Source organism: Zonotrichia leucophrys, unplaced genomic scaffold (assembly GCF_028769735.1).
Source record: "Zonotrichia leucophrys gambelii isolate GWCS_2022_RI unplaced genomic scaffold, RI_Zleu_2.0 Scaffold_44_408678, whole genome shotgun sequence".
NCBI lineage: Eukaryota > Metazoa > Chordata > Aves > Passeriformes > Passerellidae > Zonotrichia > Zonotrichia leucophrys.
The window spans coordinates 308,071-332,948 of record NW_026992249.1 but is presented as its reverse complement, the minus strand read 5'-3'; the positions used below and the strand labels follow the sequence as shown (position 1 = coordinate 332,948).

The 24,878-nt window shown below is 44.5% G+C and overlaps 1 protein-coding gene across 6 annotated transcripts in view; it reads left to right on the top strand.

The window, feature by feature from the left end:
* The window catches only part of LOC135460424 (ubiquitin-associated protein 2-like), a 211,888-nt gene that overhangs the window by 26,584 nt on the left and 160,426 nt on the right, over positions 1-24,878 (top strand). For all 6 annotated transcript variants that reach the window (XM_064737240.1, XM_064737241.1, XM_064737239.1 and 3 more), the window contains exons 5-6: positions 1,657-1,810; positions 7,199-7,276. In XM_064737240.1, coding sequence (XP_064593310.1) covers positions 1,657-1,810; positions 7,199-7,276 — 232 coding nt within the window. The remainder of the gene's footprint in view (positions 1-1,656; positions 1,811-7,198; positions 7,277-24,878) is intronic.

The window sequence follows — 24,878 nt, the reverse complement described above, 5'->3', positions numbered from 1 at the left end:
TAGCATCATACTGTATCTGAAAGGACATGCCCAACTTTTTGAGGCTTTCCTCAGAATTATACTGTGGGAAAGCATGGATCCGATGCTTTTAGAGTCATCATTTTACTGATCCTTCCTAAGTCATTAAAAACCTTACTAAGGAGAGGCTGCTTCCTCTTCAACTTTGCAGACTCACCAAGTTTTGGGTATTTCTTGCAATGGTTCAAGATTTTTGGCATCATGCCCATCAGTAAAATAGTCGTGCATTCTGAAATTTATGGATTTGGTTCTTGAGTTGTCAGTGCCGGTTGGTTTTTTTTTCTCCTGTGAAATAACTAAAGTTTTAGGAGTATTTTAGTACATAATACAGTTACACAGGCTATGGCAGATGAAGCCATGTGATAGTTACTGGGGAAACAGTTTTCTGCCTCACAAATAATGTGGTGTTGCTCAAACACATAATTTTGTACTTGTAATCTGTGCTGTCTGTGCTTCACCTAAGTTGGTTTATGGCAATATCGTCTTCTATACTGGGGATGAAATTGAAAAGTGATTTCAGCCTTCTTTCTCACCTATATCATGTAAAAAAAAAAACCAAAACCAAAACTATTGTTGTACTTATTGTCTCAAAGGAGATACTGAAACATTGAGTTAATACTTATAAACTGCTTTGTTACCTGCTTTCTCAGTAGAATTAGTTTCCTCAATTCTAGGCATCTTGGACTATCTGGTCATTGCCTACCTTGTGAGGGCTGCTGAGTTGCTGTTGTCTGAATTGAGAAGAGATAGGACAGAACCGGAAACTATTGATAGCCAACCTTTTTTGTTGAATGCAGGGGCCTGTCAGAGGTCATGGCTTTTTGTAGTGCTTTACGGTTGATGCCATCTCATTTGCATGTGCAATTTTACCTCTCAAATACCTTACCTAGACAAAAAGCTCCTAGAGATGGGGGCATGTACGTAAACCTCTCTGCCATCTTAATGGTTTGCACGTAATACTTTTCTTCTTTGTTTTGCAGCTAACAGCTCAATAGACTAACTGTGCAATTGCATAATATGAGTTTCTGTGCTATTCTTGATGAGTGTTTTAGTTGCTTTATTTTCAATTTCTATAGAGCTGATATGATCCCTGAATTTATTTTAAAGGTGGAATTTCATATTAAAGCCAAAGCTCCAGTTTTCCCAAGTTATTGTTTTGCCATTCTGTCTCTTGGTGCTTGAATTCTAGTACATCTGGATAGCAGTTCCCCCTGGCCACGTACTTACTGTCTGTTGTTCAATGATACTTATAAACATTTTTTTGTTTCCTTTGGAGAAAAGAATAGCTCTGTACATGCTCCCTTGCTAGATTTATGGAGGTAGTTAGGAGGGAAACTGTTGCTTGCTTTGCAGATTTTGTGTGTTGTGGTCATATCTAGGCTTCCTTGAACTAGTAAAAGTCCATTATAGCCAGAAATATTTGGGATTCTCACATTTCATAAGAAAATCCAACTTTTAAAACATGTTTCTTTTTCATTTCTTTCAAAAAATACAACTTATGTTTCCATTTGTATCAGTGTAATATGTATGTATGGCTGGTTTTTTCCCATGAACTGGAGGGATGTGAGGTAGAAGCATACACTGAGAGCTGTTTCTTCCTTTTTGACTTTTGTATCTAATTCTATTCTATCCAAATAGACTTCTTGGGAGACTGTAGGGGGAAAGAAGAAAAACCTTGGAAAAGAAGGTTTGGAAAACAAAGAGAACAGAGAGAAACGAGGGGACAGAGAAATGAGCCGTGGATGGGGAAGTTCCAACAGATGGGGAAGAGGAGGCAACCGTGGCCGAGAGTGTATGTATTTGGGTTCATTTTTAAAGATTCAGATGCTTTTTTTGCAGCATGGTTGAGTTAAGAGCAAATGCTTAATGGAGTAAAATGTGTCCGACCTATAGCTCAGCACTGAAGGGATCATCTATGCAACAGGTATGCTCGATCTGTCTGTGACCATGTCACAGTTTGACGCTGGCGCAATGCCAGCGCCCCCATAAAAATATATCCTCCCTGGTGTCTGCTGTGAGATGTGACCAGGAATAGAGCAAAGCAGGCTCCAACTTAGAAATAAAGAAAACTCTATTAACCTACAACTATACATAAAGAGAAACACACACAGAACTCAGAATGAAAACCTTCTGTTCTGGTTTGACATTGGCACAAGCACAAATGCCCGCATGAAAATACACCTTCTCTGGTGTCTGCTGTGAGATTTTGACCAGGAATAAACAAAGCAGGCTCTCACTTGAAAAAGAAGAAAAGTTTATTAACTAAACTACAAAAACAATTACTAAACTACATACAAAAGGAAGAAAAAGAAAGAAAAAAAAAAAAAACAGAAGGAAAATGAAACCTCACAAAAACACTCTCCTCCTCCTCCTCCCCCCCAAATTCCCAATACAATACAATCCAAAATCAATTCTGGGTCCAGCACCACCCTTTAGAATGCTCAACTTCAGTTCCTCAAGAGGAGAGGGAGTCCTTCCATGTGTCGTGGTGGCCTTTTCCGTCCTTGTTCCGGTGCTCTCACCACCGGACCAGAATCAGGGCTGCTTCCAGGGTTGTCCTTTTAAGGAGACTTTGTCCAGTTCCAGAAAAGCTCAATCTCTCACCTCTGGGACATCTGTCCCCCCCATATTTTATATACCCCCTGGGGCCGAGGGGTATACACTGTGAATCTTCTTTGGCTCTGGGACATTTCTCCCCCTGGACTCAGTCTCTGTATTCCAGGGAAATATAGCTCTGTCCATGGCTGCACAAAAGAGTCCAGCATAAAATGCCACTCCCTCTTCTCCATCTTCCTAACATCTCTCACTCTCTCTCTCTCTGGTCCAGACCTTTATCACTCGCTCATTTCCTTCGTCCTCCTCCACTCTTATCCCTCGTCTAGGAAGGGTTAATGTTCTGTGAAGTTTTCATTGTCCAAAAAAGGGTTAAAAACTCCTCCAAGCGGCTGGACTCCTGGCTGCAGCCCCCCAACATCTTCTCAGCCGGGCTGCCTGCTGCCAGCACATGTTTACTGCTTTCAAGGTAATGGCACACAAACACCAGCTGCACACTCTCTGTCTGTCTCCAAGGTGGGGGGGGGGGGGGAACAGGCTGCCCATTGCTTCCCGGCATTTCTTTTTCCTTCCACCCTTGGGGGGAGGGGGCCAGGCCTACCTCTCCCAGGCCGGGCCGCATGGCTTTTCCCCTCCCCCAGCCCAGCCAGCAACTGGGCCGGGGGAGAGACTCAACTCCTTCACCGCCGGAAATCCAAAGAGGAACTGCCAGGAGGAGAGCCCTGCTTTTACCCTGTGTTCTCGGAGGTGGATCCCAGTACCCAGTGGTTGGGCCAGATGGCAATATTCAAAACTGACCACTCATTGGCCCCATCCACACAGCATCCCAGTGTTACAGAGAGAAAAAAAATGAGGCCTTTGTCGTGGTCGAGCCATTTGTCGGTGAGGGGAGACTCAGACACTCAATATCAGTGATAAGCAAATTCCGTTTATTGAAAAGAGCATCAGACACTTATACAGCGAGTAATAAGCTTATGAATATTCTGTAAACTAAGCAATCTATTGGTTAAACTATACCATCAACTCTTCCTCATTCCTTAAGGGTTACATCCCTCTTTTCTCATGCCTCTTTCACTGTTTGTTATCATACTACAGCTAGGCCCAAGGACATGCTATCAATACAGGTGCAGGACTTGGAATTAGCCACGGTTTTGTACTTTTCTATTCTCTAACAGCTAAATTCCCAACATCCCAGAAATCCTGTTTCCGGGTCAAACCATGACACCTTCCAAAAAACATTCCTCCTCCCCCCACCAAATTTCCAATACATCCACCCCTCAGATCACCAACTCTCAGTCCATCACCACCCTTCAGATAATCAATTCTCAGTTCATCAAGGAGAGGGAGTCCTTCTTGTACCATAGGCTTCCCCTGGAAACACAGTTGAGACCTCTTGTGTTTCCATGTCACATGTGGCACCACCCGGAGAACATGTGCCATCGTGACATCTTCCTTCCATGTACAGTGCTCTCACCACTGTGCATGGACCAGAGCTGCTTCTAGGGTTTTCTCTTTTAAGGATGCTTTGCCCAGTTCCAAAAAAAAGCACAGTCTCTCACTTTCGGGACACCTGTCCCCCCCAAATTCACCCCCTGGGGCCGAGGGGTCTCGAGAACAGAGATCTTCTTCTTCCCTGAAGACGGAGGGCACCACCACCACCCTCCTCACCCATTGTCTCTGTTCACACACTCCTTCACATAACATCACTGCAGTCTCTTGGCTCCAAGCCATTGCCTCCCCCCTAAATGCAGTCTCTGCAGTCTCTGTGTCACAGGAAAAATGGTTCTGTCCATGGCTATACAAGAAAAGTCCAGCCAAAGGCCACTCCATCACCTCCGCCCACCCAAGATTCTTCTCAACTTCTCTTGTGGCCCATTTCTTCTTATCTCATCTCTGTCTGTCTTCTCATTCAACTCCAGGAGGATCAGCATTTGTAAGGTTTCCATCATCCAAGAAAAGGGTTAAAAATCTCAGGCTCTGCCTGTCCAGAACTCCCACGGCTGCCCTGCCAGGCACCTTCTCATTGCACCCCCCCCCCCTTCCCCCCCTTCTCCTTCTTGGCTGGCCATGCTATCAAATTTCAAGGTTATTGGAATAAGAATCCCAATATTACCAGTTAGATTGTGCCTGGGCCAGTCTGACCCTTGCTGCTGGGCCAAAGGCGGCAGCTGTGGTGTTTCACCCCAGAGACACCTTTAGCTTGCTGGTGGTTGCAGCTGGGCACTAAACAAGTCCAGGCTTGTTAGGAACTCTGTTTACCTCAGGAGGAAAGCTTCAGGCGATGGTGAAGAGAAAAAGGAGATGGATTCTGCTGGAGGGTTATATCCAGAGGTTTATTCCATGGTTACAGAGGTCTGAATCTTGGGAACAGCTCCAACAGAATCGCGACCGCATGGCCTGATTCACCTTTTGAGCTCCCGGGGCAGGGGGAGGGGAGGGGACAGGTGAGCCACCAACCAGGTGGGAGGGGCGGGGTCTCAGGAGAGGATGACACCTAGACAGACCAATGACCTCTGGGCCTGAGGGGCATCCTTTGAAGTTGACCAACCACACGACGCCTTGCTGGAATGTTAAGCCTGATTGACAGGACTCACTCAGCAAGGGGGCGAGGGGGAAGAGGTATAGGCATAACTGGGAGGTGACCTGGAAGTCTAAAATGGGACATTACAGCACACCGCAACACAAGGTGGCACAGGCACAGACACCAGCTCTCCCTCTCTCTCTCCTGGTGGAAGGGTGGGGTGGCTGCCCAATGCCTCTTAGTGCTCCTCCACCCTTCCATCCTGCAGGGGCCTTAACCTCCCTTCTCTCTCCAAGGCCCTGGCCTACCTCACCTGGCTGCATGGCTTCCCCTCCCCTGCCCAGCCCGCAGCCAGGCAGGGGAGGTCTGACCTCCTTCACGGACTGGAACCCAAGAGAGCTTCCCCCTGGGAGTTCCCTGCTTTTAACCCCCTGTGTTCTCAGAGGCGTATCCATGTCCTCAGTGGCCACACCAGGTGCTAATGTTCAAATCTGAGCACCTATTGGTTTGACCACAGCATCCCAAAAAACTCACTTCCTTTTCAAACCAGGACAGACTTGGGCTTGAGATGGTCTGTGTTTATTCAGAGACACTAAATTTAAATTTCTGTCCTTTTTTGATTAATTGATCTTATACAAATTGCTGTTCTTTTTTAAGTTTTAGAATTGACTCTGTAAAACTGCTTGAGAAGCATGTTGCTGCACAGCAGATACACTTTTTTTTTTCTTTTAATGAAAAAATTATCCAGTTTTGATTATATTTCATTTTATGAGTTGGAGAGCCTGAAGATGTTCTCATCTTTTTATAAAGGGGAATGACAAGACTGGGATCATTATTACTCTTTAGCATATGTTACTCATAAGCCAACCAAATGTGAGTTTATACAACACAGAAAGTTCTTTGTGGGTTGAAATGTTTAAAATTTTTCTACAGCTTATACAGGTGCAAAAATACATGGTACAAAAGCAAACTGATGTTTCCAAGTTAGGTAGCATCACATTAGATCACCATTGGATGCGCATTGCTTTTTTCTATTTAAGTTTTATCAGCAGTATCAAAGCTATATAAATTGCCTGTAAGGGCCATACACACTGATAGATGAGCAGAGAAACACCAATGAAAAAATATGTTTAGCTTTTGACTTAAAAGCAGGAAAAAAAAATAATATTAGTAAATTCTTTTAATTATTGTAATATCTTCAAATATTGTGCCAGTGAAGACATTGTGAATCTTTGTAAAATAATGTCAAAGTTAGGAAAAAATAGTAATAAAACTTGCAGCTATACTTAGAAAAATTGAATTCAAATCCATCAAAATGAAAGTGAAGGGCAAAATTTTTGACAGAGCCTGGTGCTGCTTGTCTCTTTTTGCAAACTGGAATTAAAGATTTGTTTCAGGTTGTTACAAAGTCTTGATATCTCCTTCCACTGCAAGCGTTATTGGTTCTGTTGCTGCCATTAGGAAATGTTGTGCAGTACAAAATCTCAACAGTGTTTTAAGTTCTCAGTCTTTTTTTTATTTTCCTTCAAAGAGCCAGACATCTTTTGGAGTATTTCCTCAGGAGTTTTCAGTGAAATAGTTAAGGTGCAGTGTGCTTTTCTGATGCCTCACCTTCACCTGGTTGTTATCCTTCTGATTTAAATACAAAGGAGAGTTGTTTTAAGTTTCCCTGGCTGTAGAGGTATATGGTATGGGCGGACAAAAGAGTTGGTGTTCTTGATTGTTCCTTATTCTTTCACTGTTGCCACATAGCCTGTTATTGAGGAAGCATAGTATGAGGCAGCTTTTTTTCCTACCTTGTTAAAAGAGGTGAGGCCATAATTAATAGTGTAGGCTGCAAAACACTGCCTTTCTCCCTTCCCCCAAAACCCCAACCCAACAGAAATGCGTCTGCTGAAGGGCATTTTCCTCTTAGATATTTTGCTTCCTAATGGTTTAGCGCAAAGTAAACATAACTTGCTTGTAGCTAGGCTGCAGAAGAACAGGGCTGACTGATATCTGTTAACCAGCCCACTTGAAAATTTTGCCCTTTTTCTTGAGGTTTAGGTTAAGCAGATGGCTATACTGTTTCATGCATGAGTGTCTTAAGCTGTCCTCTCTCCACAGTCAGAGCTGAAGAGAATGGAGTGGACAACAGTCAAGGAGACAGGCCTTCAGACCGTGGGAAACGTAGCCGTGGGAGAGGTGAGATGGTAGTATTGGTGCAGGACTGGCACCAACGATTTCATATCCTGAAAACGAACTCTCCCATTTTTTTCTTTAAACACTTCTTTTGAAGCATTTGTTGGTTATCCTTTGATTCCATAAGCATTTCATCCACCTTTAATTTAGGTACGTTCCTCTCCCTTGTTCCTTGTTATGTCTTGGTCTCAGAACAACTTAAAAGAATTTACACAGATGACTTCTATGGTAATTTCCTGTGTAGCAGGCTTGTGTGCTCTGGCTATGGAGACCTGTTTTCCCAGATCGATTCATGTCAGCCTTTTGAGAGTGGGAGTATGCTGGATTCCGCAGGATGTACCTTGGCAGTAGGAGACCACAAGATTCCATCTGTATGGCTCTCAGGGAAGGATTTGATGTGTACTTCTGTTGTTTTTTGGGGGTAGATCTGGTTGTCAGGCTTGCCTTCTGTTTTTGGTAGCCAATCAGAGAAAGTACAAGCCACCTTAGAGGCTTTTTGGTAAGAGAAGGCATTCAGCATAGAAGACTTCATGAGAAGAACTGTGGAAAAAGAATCCTGCAGAGTTTTAGGTACAACAATCTTCTCCTGTAGAAGAGATAGGAAAGGTGTTGATAATGGATTTGATGTGGAATCAAGGGATGTGTAGTTGGTTTGATTTTCATGGGTTGAAGTGGAAAGAGGATTGTTTCTTCTAAGAGCAGGAGGAATGAAAATTAATAACTTGGGTACAGTGCCGATTGTGTGAGGAAGTGGGTATTAAATGAATTACATTGCGAAAGTGCATAGCAGAGCTAATGTACTTAAGTAATGTCTGACTGGCAAAAAATTCTGCCTTCAAAAGGCTCTCTTCTCTGGAATAGTCAGTAACAAAGCATTCAAAGACAGGCACATCCAACTTTTGTGTCCAGATCTGCATCTTGAAGGAATGGAAACATGCAAAGACATGTAGCTTCCAAAGGATTGCAAAAACGACTCAGTTGTACCTGTGAATCAGCAAATACCAAATGGTGTGTGTAGAGAGGTAGCCTTGCAGGGGAGGGTGTGGCATAGTTCACAGCTATAGATTTTTGGTATGTTAGCACTGTTAATAGATGGAATGTAAGTATTTAAATTAATTGTTTTATAAAATAATCTTTTATATTCAAATCATAAAGGTAGGAGTTTTTTAAATTGTTGGGTGAAATGTAGAGATTAACTTTAAATGCAGTCTGTTTTTTGCTTTGTAACCTTATGAACAATAGACTGCTTTTGTTGTCAACACTGTAGCTCTCTAGATTAATATCATGTCTTAAGCCAAAACACTGACCTATCTGACTGAATAGGAACAACTTCAACCAATTTTCATTCACTGGCTTAAGTGTACAAAGTATTACTGTATCTCTCTACCAAGTATTTTAGACTGCATTCATGTAAGAAAAGTATCTTAATGAAATGTTTTCAGCTGTCTGGGATAAACTGGTTGACTTCAGTATTACTATATTACAAGCATGTGTATTCTGTGGCAGGAAATACCTAGTTAAATTTTAATGCAAACCTCTTGTGGTTTTGGGGCAGGACAGTTATTTTTCTCAAAGTAGCCATGAGGAAGAAGTGCCTGGAGCCATCTGGGCATGCCTAGGTTGTTATTCTATACTACTCACATCACTGCCAGGGGGTGGAAGTAAGGGATTCTCAATTCTGAGAAGGAGGGGGGGGGGCATGGTTTATGGTCGAGAAGAAAAAGATGGCACATGGAGTGTCCCCACACCATTTTGTTAATTGTCTTGGGAGTTATGCAGTGCTGGGTTGGTTGATGAATGTGGGGATTTTTTGGGGATTTTTGCATGCAAATCACCCTCTTTTTGTACTTTTGTTAGTAACATTGTTGCTGTTACTGTTCATTTTTTTATCTCATTGCTTTTTCCAGTAAATAGTTTTATCTCAACCCATAATCTCTGCCATTCTTATCTCCCATTGAAGGGAAGGAGCGAGTGGGGGGAGGAAAATGGGACACACTCTAAATTAAGAAGTGCTGCTCCTAAACCACAACAGCCTTTAATTGACACCCAGTGTGAGGCATGAAGGGTTGAGATAACAGACTTGCCCAGAGTTGTTGGGAAGCAATTTTGATCTAAGAATTTGTTGTATTATGTATGGAGCCACTAGGCACAATGTTGCTTGGTCTGTTCACATGGTTGTGGTACCTAACCCTGTATGTGTTTCAGTATATGCATTATGTGCCTGTCACAGTGCTCCTTCTCAGAGCAGGGATAGGGATCAGGATTGCTTTGTTGCTGTACTGTGTGATATCAGTTTATGACATTATAACGTCAAGGGCAATGAGGGCCATTAGGGATGTGTCTTCAGTGCTGCTCTCCTGCCATGGCCTTGGGTGCTACCTCTAGAAATTCATTAATAATCATACCTAGTCTGTGGGGGAAAGAGGGAAGGATGATTTTCCCCAGCTTTTTACCCTCTCTTCCTGCTTCAGGCCTGTTACATCAGCTTTTGAGAATTTTCAATTTCCTTTGGATGTTAAGGAAAGCCTCTTCTTGTTGCTAAGTTTGCCAGGTCTCCTCAGTGCAGTCTATACCATGTTCAGAATCAAGAAAGAGCTATCTAGGGAGGTTATTCAGAGATCTGCCATAAGGGTAGATGGATAGTCATGAGTGGCATGGAATGTGGGAGAAAATGAGCCAGTTTTGGGGGAAATTCTCTGCACCAGTGGTTTGGAAGTTCACCCTTGAACAAATATAGGACCCTGTTAAAGTGACAGAATATTTGCAAGGATAATGCTGTGACTGCTCCACAGGGGACCAACTTGTTGCAGTGTGCTGGGCCCTGGCTACTATTTATTGGACACTGCTTGTCACTAGACAGCACCCTCAGGGGAAGGAGGAGGAAAGCAGAGCCACTGACACTGTGGCCACTCAAACTGCAGTTGAAAAAGAGGAACAACCTATGTTGGTAGCAGTCATACCTATACAGAAAAAAAAAATCCAAGGCCGAATAATTTCACTTAGTGAGGGTTAAAGATGAAGCAGGGCCCACACAACAGGAGGAAGAGTCAGGGCCAGAGATAATCACTTGATTCCTATCCCTGGATGAGCTGCAAGATATGTGAAAAGATTTCAGCTGCCAGTTGGGTGAGTCCATGGTGACCTGGCTGCTCTGATCCTGGGGTATGGTGGCCAAGCAACCGGGATCCCTGTTCTGGGCTGTGTGCAATGACCAGAAAATTAGGAAGAAGACAGAATTACTAGGTTGGAAGAGACCTTTAAGATCATCGAGTCCAGCCCAGCCCTAACACCTCAACTAGACCATGGCACCAAGTGCCATGTCCAGTTTTTTTTTAAATACATCCAGGGATGGTGACTCCATCACCTCCCCGGGCAGACCATTCCAGTACTTTATCACCCTTTCTGTAAAAAACTTCTTCCTAATATCCAATTTATATTTCCCTTGGTGGAGCTTAAGACTGTGTTCTCTTGTTCTGTCAGTTGCTGACTGGAGAAAGAGACCAACCTCCACCTGACTACAGCTACTTTTCAGGAAGTTGTAGAGAGTGATAAGGTCACTTCTGAGTCTCCTTTTCTCCAGGCTAAACAACCCCAGCTCCCTCAGTAGTTCCTCATAGGACTTGTGTTCCAAGCCCCTCACCAGCCTTGTTGCCCTCCTCTGGACACGCTCAAGCGTCTCAACATCCTTCCTAAACTGAGGGGCTCAGAACTGGACACAGTATTCAAGGTGCGGCCTCACCAGTGCCAAGTACAGGGGAAGAATGACCTCCCTGCTCCTGCTGGCCATACTGTTCCTGATACAGGCCAGGATGCCGTTGGCCTTCTGGGCCACCAGGGCACACTGCTGACTCATGTTCAGTCGGTTGTTCACCAGTACCCCCAAGTCCCTTTCTGCCTGGGCACTGTCCAGCCACACCGTCCCCAGCCTATGGTGTTGCAGGGGATTATTGTGGCCAAAATGCAGGACTCGGCACTTGAACTTATTAAATGTCATCTTATTAGACTCTGCCCATCTATCCAACCATTCCAGGTCTTTCTGCAGAGCCCTCCTACCTTCCAACAGATTGATACATGCTCCCAGCTTATTGTTATCTGCAAATTTACTAATGAAAGACTTAATACCCTCATCCATGTCATCAATAAAAATATTGAACAGAACTGGCCCCAGCACAGACCCCTGAGGGACACCACTGGTGACTGGCTGCCAGCTGGATGCAACACCATTCCCCACCACTCTCTGGACCCGGCCATCCAGCCAGTTCTTAACCCAGCAAAGAGTGCACCTGTCCAAGCTGTGGACTGCCAGCTTTTCCAGGAGTACACTGTGGGAGACAGTGTCAAAGGCCTTGCTGAACTCTAAATAGACAACATCCACAGCCTTTCCTGCATGCACCAGGTGGGTCACCTGGTCATAAAAGGAGACCAAGTTGGTCGAACATGACCTACCCCTCCTAAACTAGTGCTGGCTGGGTCTGATACCCTGGCCATCCTGTAAGTGCTGTGCAATGACACTCAAAATAAACTGCTCCATTACCTTACCAGGTACTGAGGTCAGGCTAACTGGCCTATAATTACTAGGATCCTCCTTTCTACCCTTTTTGTGAATGGGTGTCACATTGGCCAGCTTCCAGTCATCTGGAATCTCACCATTGAGCCAGGACTGTTGGTAAATGATGGAGAGTGGCTTTGCAAGCTCATCTGCCAGCTCCCTCATCACCCTGGGATGGATCCCATCTTGGCCCATAGATTTATAAACATCCAAGCAGCTCAGCAGTTCTCTGACTGCCTCCTCTTGGATAACAAGGGGACCATTTTGCTCTCTGACACCATCTACCAACCCAGGAGAACAGTTGTCTTGAGGACAAGCTGTCTTCCCACTAAAGACTGAGGCAAAGAAGGCATTAAGCACTTATGCTTTCTCCTCATCTGCAGTTACTAAGTTCCCTCCCGCATCCAATAGAGAACAAAGGTTGGTCTTACCCTTCCTTTTACCATTAATGTATTTGTAAAAACATTTTTTATTATCCTTTACAAAAGTTGCAAAATTAAGTTCAAACTGAGCTTGGGCCTCCCTAATTTTTTTCCTAGATGCCTGAGCAACCCCTTTGAATACTTTGAGAGAAACCTGACCCTCCTTCCTAAGATGATACGTTTTTTTTTTTTTTATTCCTGAGTTCCTTCGAAACTTCATTGCCCCTCCAGGCTGGACGTTTGTGTCATCGACTCATCTTTTGGCACACAGGGATAATCTGTTCCTGTTGCCCTCAAGATCTCTGTTTTGAAGCATGCCCACGCTTCCTGAACTACTTTGTTTTTAAGGGCTACTTCCCAAGGAACTCTCTGAATACGTCTCCTAAATACGCCAAAGTCTGCCCTCCTGGAGGTCCATTGTAAAAGTCTTATTGATGTTCCTCCTGATTTCACCAAATATCGAGAACTCTATAATTTCATGATCACTATGCTCCAAGCAGCCTCCAACCACCACATCTCTCACCAGCCCATCTCTATTTGCAAACAACAGGTCTAACATAGTGCTTCCCTTGGTGGGCTCACTCACCAGCTGTGACAAAAAGTTGTCCTCCACACACCCTAAGAACTTCCTGGACTGCCTCTTTTCTGCTGTATTAAGTCTGCTAGGTTAAAATCACCCACAAGAACAAGGGCTGGTGATCCTGGAACATTCTCTAGCTGCTTATAGAATAAGTTGTCCACCTCTTCTTCCTGGTTGGGTGGACTATAACAGACTCCCAGTAGGATGTCAGCCTTGTTGGCCTTCCCCTTAATTCTTACCCATAGGCATTCAACTTCATCGTCATTAGTTTCAATACCTATGGCGTCCAAAGCCTCCGTAATATAAAGGGCCACCCCTCCATCTTTCTCCCTTTCCTGTCTCTCCTGAAGAGCTTGTAGCCATTCAGTGCAGTGCTCCAGTTATGTGAATTGTCCCACCATGTTTCTGTGATGGCAACATCATAGCTTTGCTGCTGCACCATGGCCTCCAGCTCTTCTTGTTTGTTACTAATGCTGCATGCATTAGTATACATGTACTTCAGCTAGGCTACTGATTTCACCCCTATCTCAGGCTTACCACCCTTGGGCCTGCTTCCAGAGAGCCCAGCTGCATCCCCTTCCCCCTTCAAACCTAGTTTAAAGCCCTCTCAATAAGTTCTGCCAGTTCATAAGCTAAAATCCTTCTACCCTTAACAGAGAGATGGAGCCCATCCAGTTCCAGCTGGCCAGGTGCTGAAAAAGTTTCCCCATGATCAAAAAACCTAAAATTCCACTGATGACACCAACTCTTGAGCCACTTGTTAATAACATGGGTTCTCCTATTCCTTTCAGTGATTTTCTCCACCACTAAAGGGACTGAGCAGAACACTACTTGTGCTCCTGCCCTATCAACCACTTGACCCAGTGCCCTGAAGTCCCTTTTTATTGCCCTGACACTCTTTTCAATTTCACCACTGCCAGCCTGTAGTATCAGCAGTGGATATTAATCAGAGGGCTGAATCAGCCCAGAGAGTCTCTCAGTAATATCCTGTGCCTGGGCCCCAGGAAAGCAGCAAACCTCTCTATGGGTTGGGTCCAGTTGACATGGGGCCCTCCATTCCCCTCAGAAGGGAGTCACCACTACAACTACCCTTCTTTTCATTTTAATGGTAGAGGTGGTGATCTGTCTGACAGATTAAGCATAACTGGGAGGCTCTCCAGGCAGATTATTTTCTTCTACATCCTCTGGCTAACCCTCTAGATCCAGGGCCGATACCTAGTCCGAAGTGGCATCTGGGTAGGTGATAGGGGTCGGGAGGAATTTTTATTACCTCACCTAGTAGGGACCCATTTCCACTCCCCTTCATCTACCAGGTGTCCTCCTATTGCTTGACAGTGAGAGGCAGGGGAGTCTTTTGACTCCTGATGGGTCTCCCTCAAGGATGGAAGGGCACAACTCCATCAATCTATTTCCATTTCACTTTCCCTAATACTTCATAGTCTTTCAACTTCCTCCCTAAGCTCAGGCACCAGTGAAAGGAGATCATTCACCTGTTCACACTGCTGGCAGGTGTCGCTGTAGAGCTCCTTAAAGAAAGATGCAGGACACCCTTTTATGGAGCAAAGAAGAAAAAAGATCCTGGTTTATTCACATATCTCTTTATATAGAGTTTTTAAAGAACATCCCCTGTCTATCCCCAATTGGTCAGTAACAAGTTGTTACCCTGTACTGATTGGTCACTCAATCCCCCGGTGTGTACGTGCAGAAAGAGTTGTTTGTAACACATAGTTTTCATTTTTCTACCTAACAGTGTAAAAACAGTTTTTACAGGTGGCTAGTGTTTTTCACAGTCCTTTCACAGTTCTTTCTCAGGGCAAGCAGGTTGTTTTCCACAGTCCTAGACTTCTTTCTCAAGGAAAACAAGTTGTTTTTCACTGCTGCAGGACTGTTCTCATGAAGAGCTGTCAGCTTTCTCAGGGCTTCTGTTGGCTCGAGTCAGGATTCAGTTTGTAAGGCCTCTGGCCTGGTGTTTCACCACCACAGGCAGGCTTCTTCTGCAACGCCCCCTGGAACCACTGATAAGCTCAAACACTGCGCAGGAATGCGTCTGGACAGACACATCCTTTTTGGAGGGTTCTACTTAGCTACATACACTTTTACTGATTGCAGTTTTTGATCATGTAAAAACCATTACTAACAAAAAAAACCCCAAAAACTAACCAACCAACAGAAACAACAAACAAAAATCCTCACTAGCAGGAGGAACCTGCAACCCTGCCTGCTTGCCCTGCCTGTGCAAACTGCCACGCAAACTGCTGTGCCATGCCCCCAGAGACATGCCCCGCTCCTGTTCGCCGTGCTCTGGGGAATCTCAGCCTCTATAGGTGACTCCTGTGAAGAGTGAGGGAAAGGTATTCTCTCAAAAAGTTTCTAATAGCACATTCAAGCAGGTGAAATGCCATGGAGCAGGGTATCTAGTACCTGAGAGAATTAGCTGTGCTGGAGGTACTCTATAGGGATTAAAATAATGAGCAGTCTCCTGTAGATCCAGATGCAGTCTGGTGTATACAATGCATATGGCAGAAGTGCCTATGGAGTATGCCATCATTATATACCAACTCACTGGCAGTGATGTCAAAGAAAGAAGGAGAACGAACAGTGCTTCAGATGACTACCCGACTCTGGCAATAGAAGTGGTCAACAAAATAGCAGTTATGTCCCCACCAGCAGCAAGAAGGACACACAAGCTTTCCTAGGCACTATGGGTTTTTGGAGGATGCATATTCCAGATTACAGTCAGATTGTAAACCCTCTCTATCATGTGTGATGGAAGAAAAAGAGTTTCAGGTGGGGTTGTCTTGGTTTAAAAGACAGGTGTCTATTAAGGAAGATGGGAACCTCCCTTGGAATGGAAAATATGACCACCTTCCCTCCAAATTATTATAATTTGAAATTATGGGGCTTTCAGGCAAAGATATGGGAAAAGGAATAACAGCTCTTTACTAGAATATATATATATATGCACCAAGGCAAACAAACAACAACAACAGCAGCAACAACAAACAAAAAACCCAGAAATCCAATAACAGCCTTCTCTTGGCTGTCAAGCACTTTCCCCTTTGATGTAGTTCTGGTCACAGCTGGCAGGGGTGCTGTTGGCTCTTGGCCAGGCAGAGCTGATGCATTGATTCTCCTGTGGCTGCAGAGGGCGCTGTGGCATGAGCTCAGTAGCTTCTTTCCATGTGGTTAATGGCAGCTTAGATGGCAGGAGTGAGAGAAAAGGGGCTTCCTTTGCAAACTCATGGAGAGCAGCTGGTCTCAGTGTCCCTCTGGGTGGCGAAATGGACTGTAGTAGGAACCTCAGAGCAGTAGGCTGGAGCAGCAGAGGCAAGCACATCTGGGGTGGCAAGCAAAGCGTAGCAAAAACCCTAAACAGTGGCAGAAAATAGTGGGGCTGGGCAGTGGCAGCCAGGCTCCTGCAAGCAGCTGCTGCAAACAGCCAGGAGATGCTCCCTCTGGAGAAGGGAAGGGAGTTGGGGTCCCAGGTTACCCTTGAGGCACCCAAGTAGATGGTGAAGGTCCCTCCCAGTGAGGTTCAGTGTTGAAAAGACCTAGTTCAATGACCACTCTTGCAAGCAAAGGCTCACCCACAGTAAGGAGAAGCAGTGAAGGATGAAACTCTGCAGTGGCAGCGAATCCTCTGGGCAGCAACAGTCTGGCATCAAAAGCACAAACTATCCCCCCTCCAATCCCGAAAGCGAGTGAGAGCTGAGCCCAGCCCCTGACCCCCAGCCAAGTCTCTTGGTATCTCTGCACTTTCCAAGCAAAAATCCCCCAGCTACCAAGCTCACTTCCCAGGTAAGAGACTGCAGCCAACTGCATCCCTCCCGTCTCCCAGCCACATATTTTATCTCTTAAATATCGTTGTTCTCATCTCTTAGCCAACAAATGGGAGAAAAATTCCCTGAGAGCAATTATTTTTTCCTTTTTTTTTTTTTTTTCCTCACCTCCAACAGAGGTCCTGAACAAGAACAAGCTTTTGAACAAATTAAACAGGAGATTGTTCATGTAGTAGCCTTTGGGCCAGTCAGGACAATACAGGATATGAAAAATGTGCTCTACACCACAGCTGAGGAGAATGGTCCTTTCTGGAGCCTCTAGCAAAAAGTACCTAGGGAGACCCAAGGACAACCCCTGGGATTCTGGAGTCAGGGATACAAAGGATCCAAGGCCTTTTACACCCCAACTGAAAAAGAGATACTGGCAGCTTATAAAGGGATTCAAGCTGCTTCAGAAGTGGTTGGCACTGAAGCACAGCTCCTCCTGACAACCCGACTGCCAGTGCTGGGCTGGATGTTCAAAGGAAAAGTCTCTTCCACACATCATGCCACTGATGTTATGTGGAGTAAGTGGGTTGTGTTAATCACACAGCAAGCTCAAAACCCCAATCACCCAGGGATCTTGGAAGTCATCACAAACTGGCCAGCAGGTGAGAATTTCAGACTAATTTTAGTGGAGGAAGAGGAAAACATAATGTGTTGAGGACGCCCCACCATATAGTCAGCGACCAGAAAATGAAAAACAGTACAATCTCTTTCTTGATGATTTCTGCCATATCGTAGGGATACATCAAACACAGAAAGCTGACTTATGGATTCATACACGGTGAGTTGCAGAAGCTATTGAGGGCCAAGGTCGATCAAGTCGTTGCAGAGCTGAAAGCCATCAATTTGACTTTGGATATTGCTGAAGGAGAGAAATGGTCAGCATTCCACCTCCCCACTGACTTGTGGATGGTAGAAAATGCATTGTGGGGGTGTTTGGACCAATGGAAAAAAGACTATTTGGCAGCACAGAGGGAAAGCCATCTGGACTGCTGAATCATGGCAAGACATGGCTGCTCAGGTTGAGAAATTGACTGTAAAAGTACATCATGTAGATGTGATGTTCTTCAGTAGTGTGACTCTTGGGTGCGTGTGGAAAAATGGTGAGGTAGATCAAGCTACCAAGATTAAAGTGTCTCAGGTGGATCTGGACTGGTGACATAAGGGTGAATTATTTCTGGCTCAATGGGCTCATGATGCATCAGGTCATCAGGAAAGATATGCAACATACGGATGGGCTCGTTATCAAGATGTGGACTTAACCATGGACACTATATCCTAGATTATCCATAACTGTGAAACATGTGCTGTTGTCAAGCAGGCCAAGTGGGCAAAGCCTCTGTGTTGTGGGGGACGATGATCAAAATATAAGTATAGGGAGGCCTGGCAGGTTGATTACATCACACTGCCACAAACATACCAAGACCAGCACTGTGTGCTGACAATGGTGGAAACAAACACTGGATGGCTGGAGACATACTCTGTCCCTCATGTCATTGTCCGGAACACCATCCTGGGCCTTGAAGAGCAAGTCCTTTGGCCACATGGCACCCCAGAAAGAATTGCGCTGGACAATGGGACTCATTTCAAAAATAACCTCATAGATAGCTGAACTGGAGAGCACAGAATTGAATGGATGTATCATACTCCCTATCATGCACCAGCCTCTGGGAAAATTGAATGGTACGATGGACTGTTAAAAAACACATTTAAAGTAGTGAGGGGGTGTGGGACCTTCAAACATTGGGATCTACATTTAGCAAAGGCCACCTGGTTAGTTAACACTAGAGCTCTACCAGTTGAGCTGGCCCTGCCCAATCAAAACTTCCATGTACCATAGAAGGGGATAAAGTCCCCATGGTGCATATGAGAAATATGTTAGGGGGAAGACAGTTTGGATTAGTCCTGCCTCAAGGAAAGGCAAACCCATCTGTGGGATTGTTTTTGCTCAGGGACCTGGGTGCACTTGGTTGGTAATGCAGAGGAATGGGGAAATGTGTACCTCAAGGGAATTTGATTTTGGGTGAGAACAGTCTCTAATGTTGAATTGTATAATATCGGTTGCTGAATGATTCTGCCACTGTGCCATAACTACCATGGACAATGAGGATGGACTGCTCTAGATACACCAGTCATGAGCTCCTGATGCAGCAGCCAGATGATAGCACACCAGCCCTCCTCCCCTGGAAGGCATCTAGGACAGATAGAACCCACAGTCAGACTAAATTAACTCTAAAGACATCTTGGAGGTTGGCCATTGACAATGGAAATTATATGTTTGCTTGTGTATATTTTTTATATATACATACGTATATATTTGGAAGGTATAAGATCTGGACATGAGCTAGATGGTATAGAACAAGGGGTAGATAATGTCCTGTTTTTTTGGCCAGAACAGTGAATTATTCCAAAGTAGTTGTGAGGGCATGGATCCTAGAGCCTCTGGGTGCATCTCACTGCTGGGGGGGGCAGCAGTAAGGAATTCTCACTTCTGAGGAGGAGGGGGATGTTGCTTACCATCAGGAAGAAAAAGGTGGCTTGCAGAGGGTCCCCCGCCATTTTGTTCCTTTTCTTGGGGGGTTGTGTGGTGCCAGGTCGGTTGGTGAATGTGGGGTTTTTGTATGCTTTTGTTATTAGTATTGTTGCTGTTACTGTTTGGTTTTTTATCTCGTCGCTGTTTCCAGTAAATTGTTCTTATCTTAACCCATAATCTCTGCCTCTTAAATCTCCCACTGGAGGGGAGAGGGAAGTGAGTGTGGTGGTGGTCGTGCGGCACCAAATTAGGGGGTGCCGCTCTTAAACCATGACAAAAACTGTGAAATCTGCAGGCAGTTATATAAAGCTGTGTAATTTATTTCTCAGTATTTCAGGGATGGCTGACCCTTCTTTGGATATTAGTAGAAATTGTCTTGGGGTGATTTTATGATGTACTTTATTCCGTAATCATCTGCTTTATGCCCAGAAATATCTGCAGTATCTTTAAGATTAACCAGGGGGTGGGGCCAGAGCCTGGGAGCCCCGGGCGTGGGCTCTGTTCAATCTCTCTCTCTCCAGTGGTTGGTGGCTACACAGATTGTTACTTCATTGCCTTCTGCTAGATTAATTTTCACCAACTTAGGCAAGAAGCTACTGGGTTTTTTTTGGTTTTTTTTTTCCTTCCCCTGGCATGGAGGCTTTTCACTGGCAAATCCTTTTGGCAACTTTTTTTGGTTTTGTTTTTTTTTTTTCTCTCTGGCTCGAGGAGCCTGTGGGGCAGCCATGGCCAGTCTGAACCCCAGGAAAGACCAAGACAGCAAAATCCACCAGTTTTGCTTGCTGTGAGGAGGAAAACCAACGCTAGAGGATCAACAGCATCAACAGGTTTCCCATCTGCTCTGCTCCAGGCTGCTATGTGAACTCTTCTGTGGTATTCACATTCTCTGAACAGAGAGAGACATAATTCGCTCTCACAGGATTTTTCCTGAAGAAGCACAGAGAGAAGAGAAAACAATTCTTATCTCTATTCTCTAGGCCTGTTGTTTTGCACATGTGGAATGTGTTAGGAAGATTGTTTACCTGAAGTAATTTGGCAATTAGATTCTGCTGAGGATTGTTTTAATTCCTTGGCCAATTAGGTCAAAGCTGTGTCCTAGCTGTCTCAGACAGTCACAAATTTTTCTTTAGTATCTTTTTAATATTCTTTAATATCTCTTTAGTATGTAATTTAATATAATATTAGTGCAATATAGTATAATTTTGATAAAACAATTGTTCAACATTCTGAATCAATAGTCAGGTACCAATCATTCCCAGATGTTGGGGTTGCCCAAAATACTATACTCTTCCCCTTCCCAGAGACAAAAGGGACCAGTCGCCATTTTGTTTTCCAGGTCACACAGTCAGCCTGTGTATTTTTCTTCCCTGGGAATTTGAGGGGTTTTTTTTGTTCTGCTGTGGGTGTGTGGGTGGACGGTAAGTTTCTGGGAATTCATATCTAGCATTTATTCAATCCTTTTCTGTGCCTTGTGGGCACCCCCCTTTTTTTTGTTAATAAACAGTTTTGGGTTTTTTTTCACTTTCACCTGCTGGTATCAATTTCATTGGCAGAAGAAAAGGGGGTTATTGAAGCCCTTTCCCTTTTAAAGGAAATACTCATTACAGGGTGTTTTCTCCCAAAATTTGTCTACAAAACCAAGACAAAATAATAATAGTCTTCTGTCATTTCATCTGGTAGTCTTTTCTGTTACACAGAATTAGGTGCTTCAGCTGCAAGTAAATACATGGCTGGTTATCACCACAGAATGCTTTTTTAGAAATTTTTCCTGCAGAGCCTGTATATGTAGGAATCTAGGCATTGGATAAAAAAATAGGGGTCAGCTAATATCTTTGCAATGCATTGTCTCTATTTTAAGCTACCTACTGAGGCTGGAGTTATTTTACTGACTGCTTTATAGGTGAAGATTTTCTGGGCCATTGTGTTACTTCTTTACTGTAGAACAATATAATTTTAATAAATTATATGCACTGAAAATAGCAGAAATGAGATTGACACTGTGGTGAAAATATGATGTTCACTGAGGGGGGGAAAACCCTGATACTCAGTATTTCAGCCTCCATGCTATAGGTACTAGCCTTTTTAGGAGGCTGCCTGATGGACTCCCTTGGGAGGCAGTCCTGAAGTGTTGTCATCTTATTGCAGGAGTTCCATACGGTTGTCTCCTTATAGCAAAAGTTCCATACTTTCTTGGTGTTTCTCGTGGGCATCTCCTCAGAGCACTGACTCTTTCTTCGTCACAAAGTAACCAACTGACCCCAATTCCCCTCTCAACCACCCACCCCACTCTTTTATAGCACTCTTCTTCTCATTGGTTACAGCTGTGGCCTGTTAAAGTCAGGCCTATTCCTAATCTTTGATAATTGGCCCAGCTGCAACTCCTTAGGGGTAAGATTACTTTCTACACTATCTTTATTTTCTTATATTCTGTTCCCCTACACTGAAGGACAAAGGAATCTGAGAAGGTTGTACATTCTTCAAGAAAGAATTCTTAAAGGTTCAGGAGCATGCTGTTCCATGTGCTGAAAGATGAGCTGCTGGGGAAGATTGCAGGTCTGGCTTAACAGAGAGCTTTGGCTGGAAGCTGGGGGGAAAAAAAAGAGTTGATCACTCTTGGAAGAAGGGGCAGGCAACTTGTGAGGACTACAACCATGTCATAATGTTGTACAGGGAGAAAATTAGAAGGGCCAAAGCCTTAATATGGCTGCTGCCATACAAGATAATAAAAATGTTTCTGTATCAGCAGCAAAAGGAGGGGTAAGGAGAATATCCTCACTTAAGTGTGGGGGAAAACATAGTGGCAAAGGATGAGGAAAAGGCTGAGGTACTCAATGCCTTCTTTGCTTCAGTCTTTTATAACAAGACCAGTTTGTTCTCTTGGTGCCCAGCCCCCTGAGCTGGAAGATGGAGACAGGTAGCAGAATGAAGCCCTCACAATCCAAGGAGAAATGGTCAATGACCTGCTACACCACTAAGACACACACAAGTCCTTGGGGCTGGATGGGCTCCACCCAAGGGTACTGAAGGAGCTGACAGAAGTGCTCACCAAGCCACTTTGAATCATTTATCACAAGTCCTGGCTAACAAAGGAGGTCCCAGAAGACTGGAATTTAGCAAATATCATGTCCATCCAAAAGAAGGGTTGGAAGTAGGATCTGGGGAACTACAGGCCTGTCAGCCTGACCTCATTTCCAGGGAAGGTAATTGACCAGATAATCTTGAGTGCCATCACATGGCACCTACAGAACAACCAGGGGATCAGGCCCAGCCAGCATGGGTTTAGGAAAGGCAGGTCCTGCTTGACCAACCTGATCTTCTTCTATGACAGGGCAACCTGCCTAGTGGATGAGGCAAAGGCTGTGGATGTTGTCTCCCTGGAGTTTAGTAAAGCCTTTGACACTGTCTCCCACAACATTCTCCTGGAGGCACTGGCTGTTCATGGCTTGGCCAGTTGCACTGTGTACTGGTTTAGGGAAAATTTGGGAGAAAACCTCTGAAGGGGTTTCCTCTAGAAAAGCGAATTCAAGTGGCTCCTCCCCCAACTGGTTAGGGGAAAAAGATTTCCTTGGAGAAAAGTGGAAAAAACTGTTTATTTAACAGGCAAAGCATTCACCAGCACACAAAAATGGACAATATTAAACAATAAAACCTCTTGCTGCTCCAAAAGAGATGACAAACTCAGAAAAGTCCCCTTCATGGGCTGTAGCTCAGCTTACTCAGTCTCTTATCAGTCCCTCCGGTGCTGAAAATGCTGTGGTCCAGGCCCGGCCTGGTGGGCCACAGGTACGAGCTGCAGGTGCTCTTCTGGGTGTTCAGTCCAGAGCAGGTTTAAACAGGTCCAAAGAAAAAGAAAAAAAAACATAGTCTAGGGAACTTCTCTGCCTCAGCTAGCTAGAAACTAACTAAAAGCAAAGGAGTGCTCTGTCCTGCTGTCTGTCTGTCCATCTGCAGTCAATACAGTCCAGAAGCAGAAATGTGGAGGAATGAGTGCAGTTTCTGATAACAAACTGCAGGCTTCTTCTTCCCCCCTTCACTCTTGGAACCAGTCTTAGAGGTGCAAAACTTGTTTCTGGGCTAAACAGATGAATGGGGATACAAGCATCATAAAGTCACCCTAAGACACACTGTTAGCTAGGTAGAAAACTGGCTGGATGGCTGACCTCAGAGAGTGGCAGGGAACAGAGTTAAATCCAGCTACAGGCCATTTACTAGTGCTTTTCCCCAAGGCTCAGTGTTTAGGCCAGTCCTGCTTAATATCTTTATCCATGATTGCTTTAAAGGTTCTAGTGCACCCTCAGTAAGTCTGCAGATGACACCAAGTTGGTGTTGATCTTCTGGAGGGTCTAAAGGCTTTACAGAGGGATCAGGACAAGTTGGATCAATAGGCTGAGGTCAATCATATGAAGTTCAACAAGGCAAAGGGCCAGGTCCTGCACTTGGGTCACAGCAACCCCCTGTAGCACTGCAGGCTTGGGGCAGAGTGGCTGGAAAGCTGCCCAGCAAAAAAGGACCTGGGGGTTCTGGTCAGCAACTGGCTGAACATGAGCCCAGGTGGCCCAGAAGGTTAATGGCATTCTGGCCTGTATCAGCAATAGTGTGGCCATCAGGACCAGGGCAGTGATCATTCCCCTGTACTGGGCACTGGTGAGGCCACAGCTCGAATCCTGTGTTGAATTTTTGGCTTCTCACTACAAGAAAGTGGAAGTGTTCAAAATGCATGTGGATGTGGCACTTGGGGATGTTATGTTGGTGCTAGGCCAACAGTTGGACTTAATCTTGGAGGTCTTTTCCAACCTTAATTATTCTGATTCTATAAATGGTTACTAGAGTACGTGCTTTATAATATGAAACTGATTTAATGCTTCTATCTTTATAACTAACAAGACAAAATTATTTGAATCGTAATGTATATATAATTAATATCAAGATATTATAATATATTGAATATCACTTCAGTGTTTGTTTTGGTAATATGGAATACAAAGAATATTAATTTTCTATACTTAGTGTCCTTATCTCTTTGCAAGGCTTAAACTTCTGTCACCTTAATGTCTGCTGGGAGGATGGCTGGCTCTGTATTTCCAAGGCAGAGACCAGGACTGTTTGATTATTGTGTAGTCAGAGATAAGTGCAGAGATAAGGTGATGCCTGCACTTCCAGTCTGCGTTCCCTTACTGTTCTTAAGCCTATTTCTTAACCTTAGAGTGCCTTCACCTAATTAAACCTGTCATTGTGAAAATCTGAATTTCAAAATAAAGTTTCTGTGATGCAGTGGAAAGATTTAGGTCTGTGTCCAGGTTTAGAGCAAATTTGGGGAAGAATCCCCCAAAGGAGCTCCGTTGGGAAAAGCAGATCCAATCGGCCCCTCCCCCCAACTGGTTCTGGAGGAAAAAAATTACCTCCTTGGAGAAAGGTGGAAAAAACTGTTTATTAAACAATAAAACCAAAACAATATCAAACAATGAGACCCCTTGCCACTCTAAAAGAGATGACAAACTGAGAAAACCCCGTCCCCGGGTTGCAGCTCAGTTCACTCAGTCTCTGATCAGTCCCTCCAGTGCTGGAATTGTCGCAGGCCAGGCCCGGCCCGGTGGGCCACAGTTGCAGCTGCCGATGCTCCCCTGGGTGTTCAGTCCAGAGCAGTTTCAAGAGGTCCAAAGAAAAGGGAAAAAAAACAGTCCAGGGAACTTCTCTGCC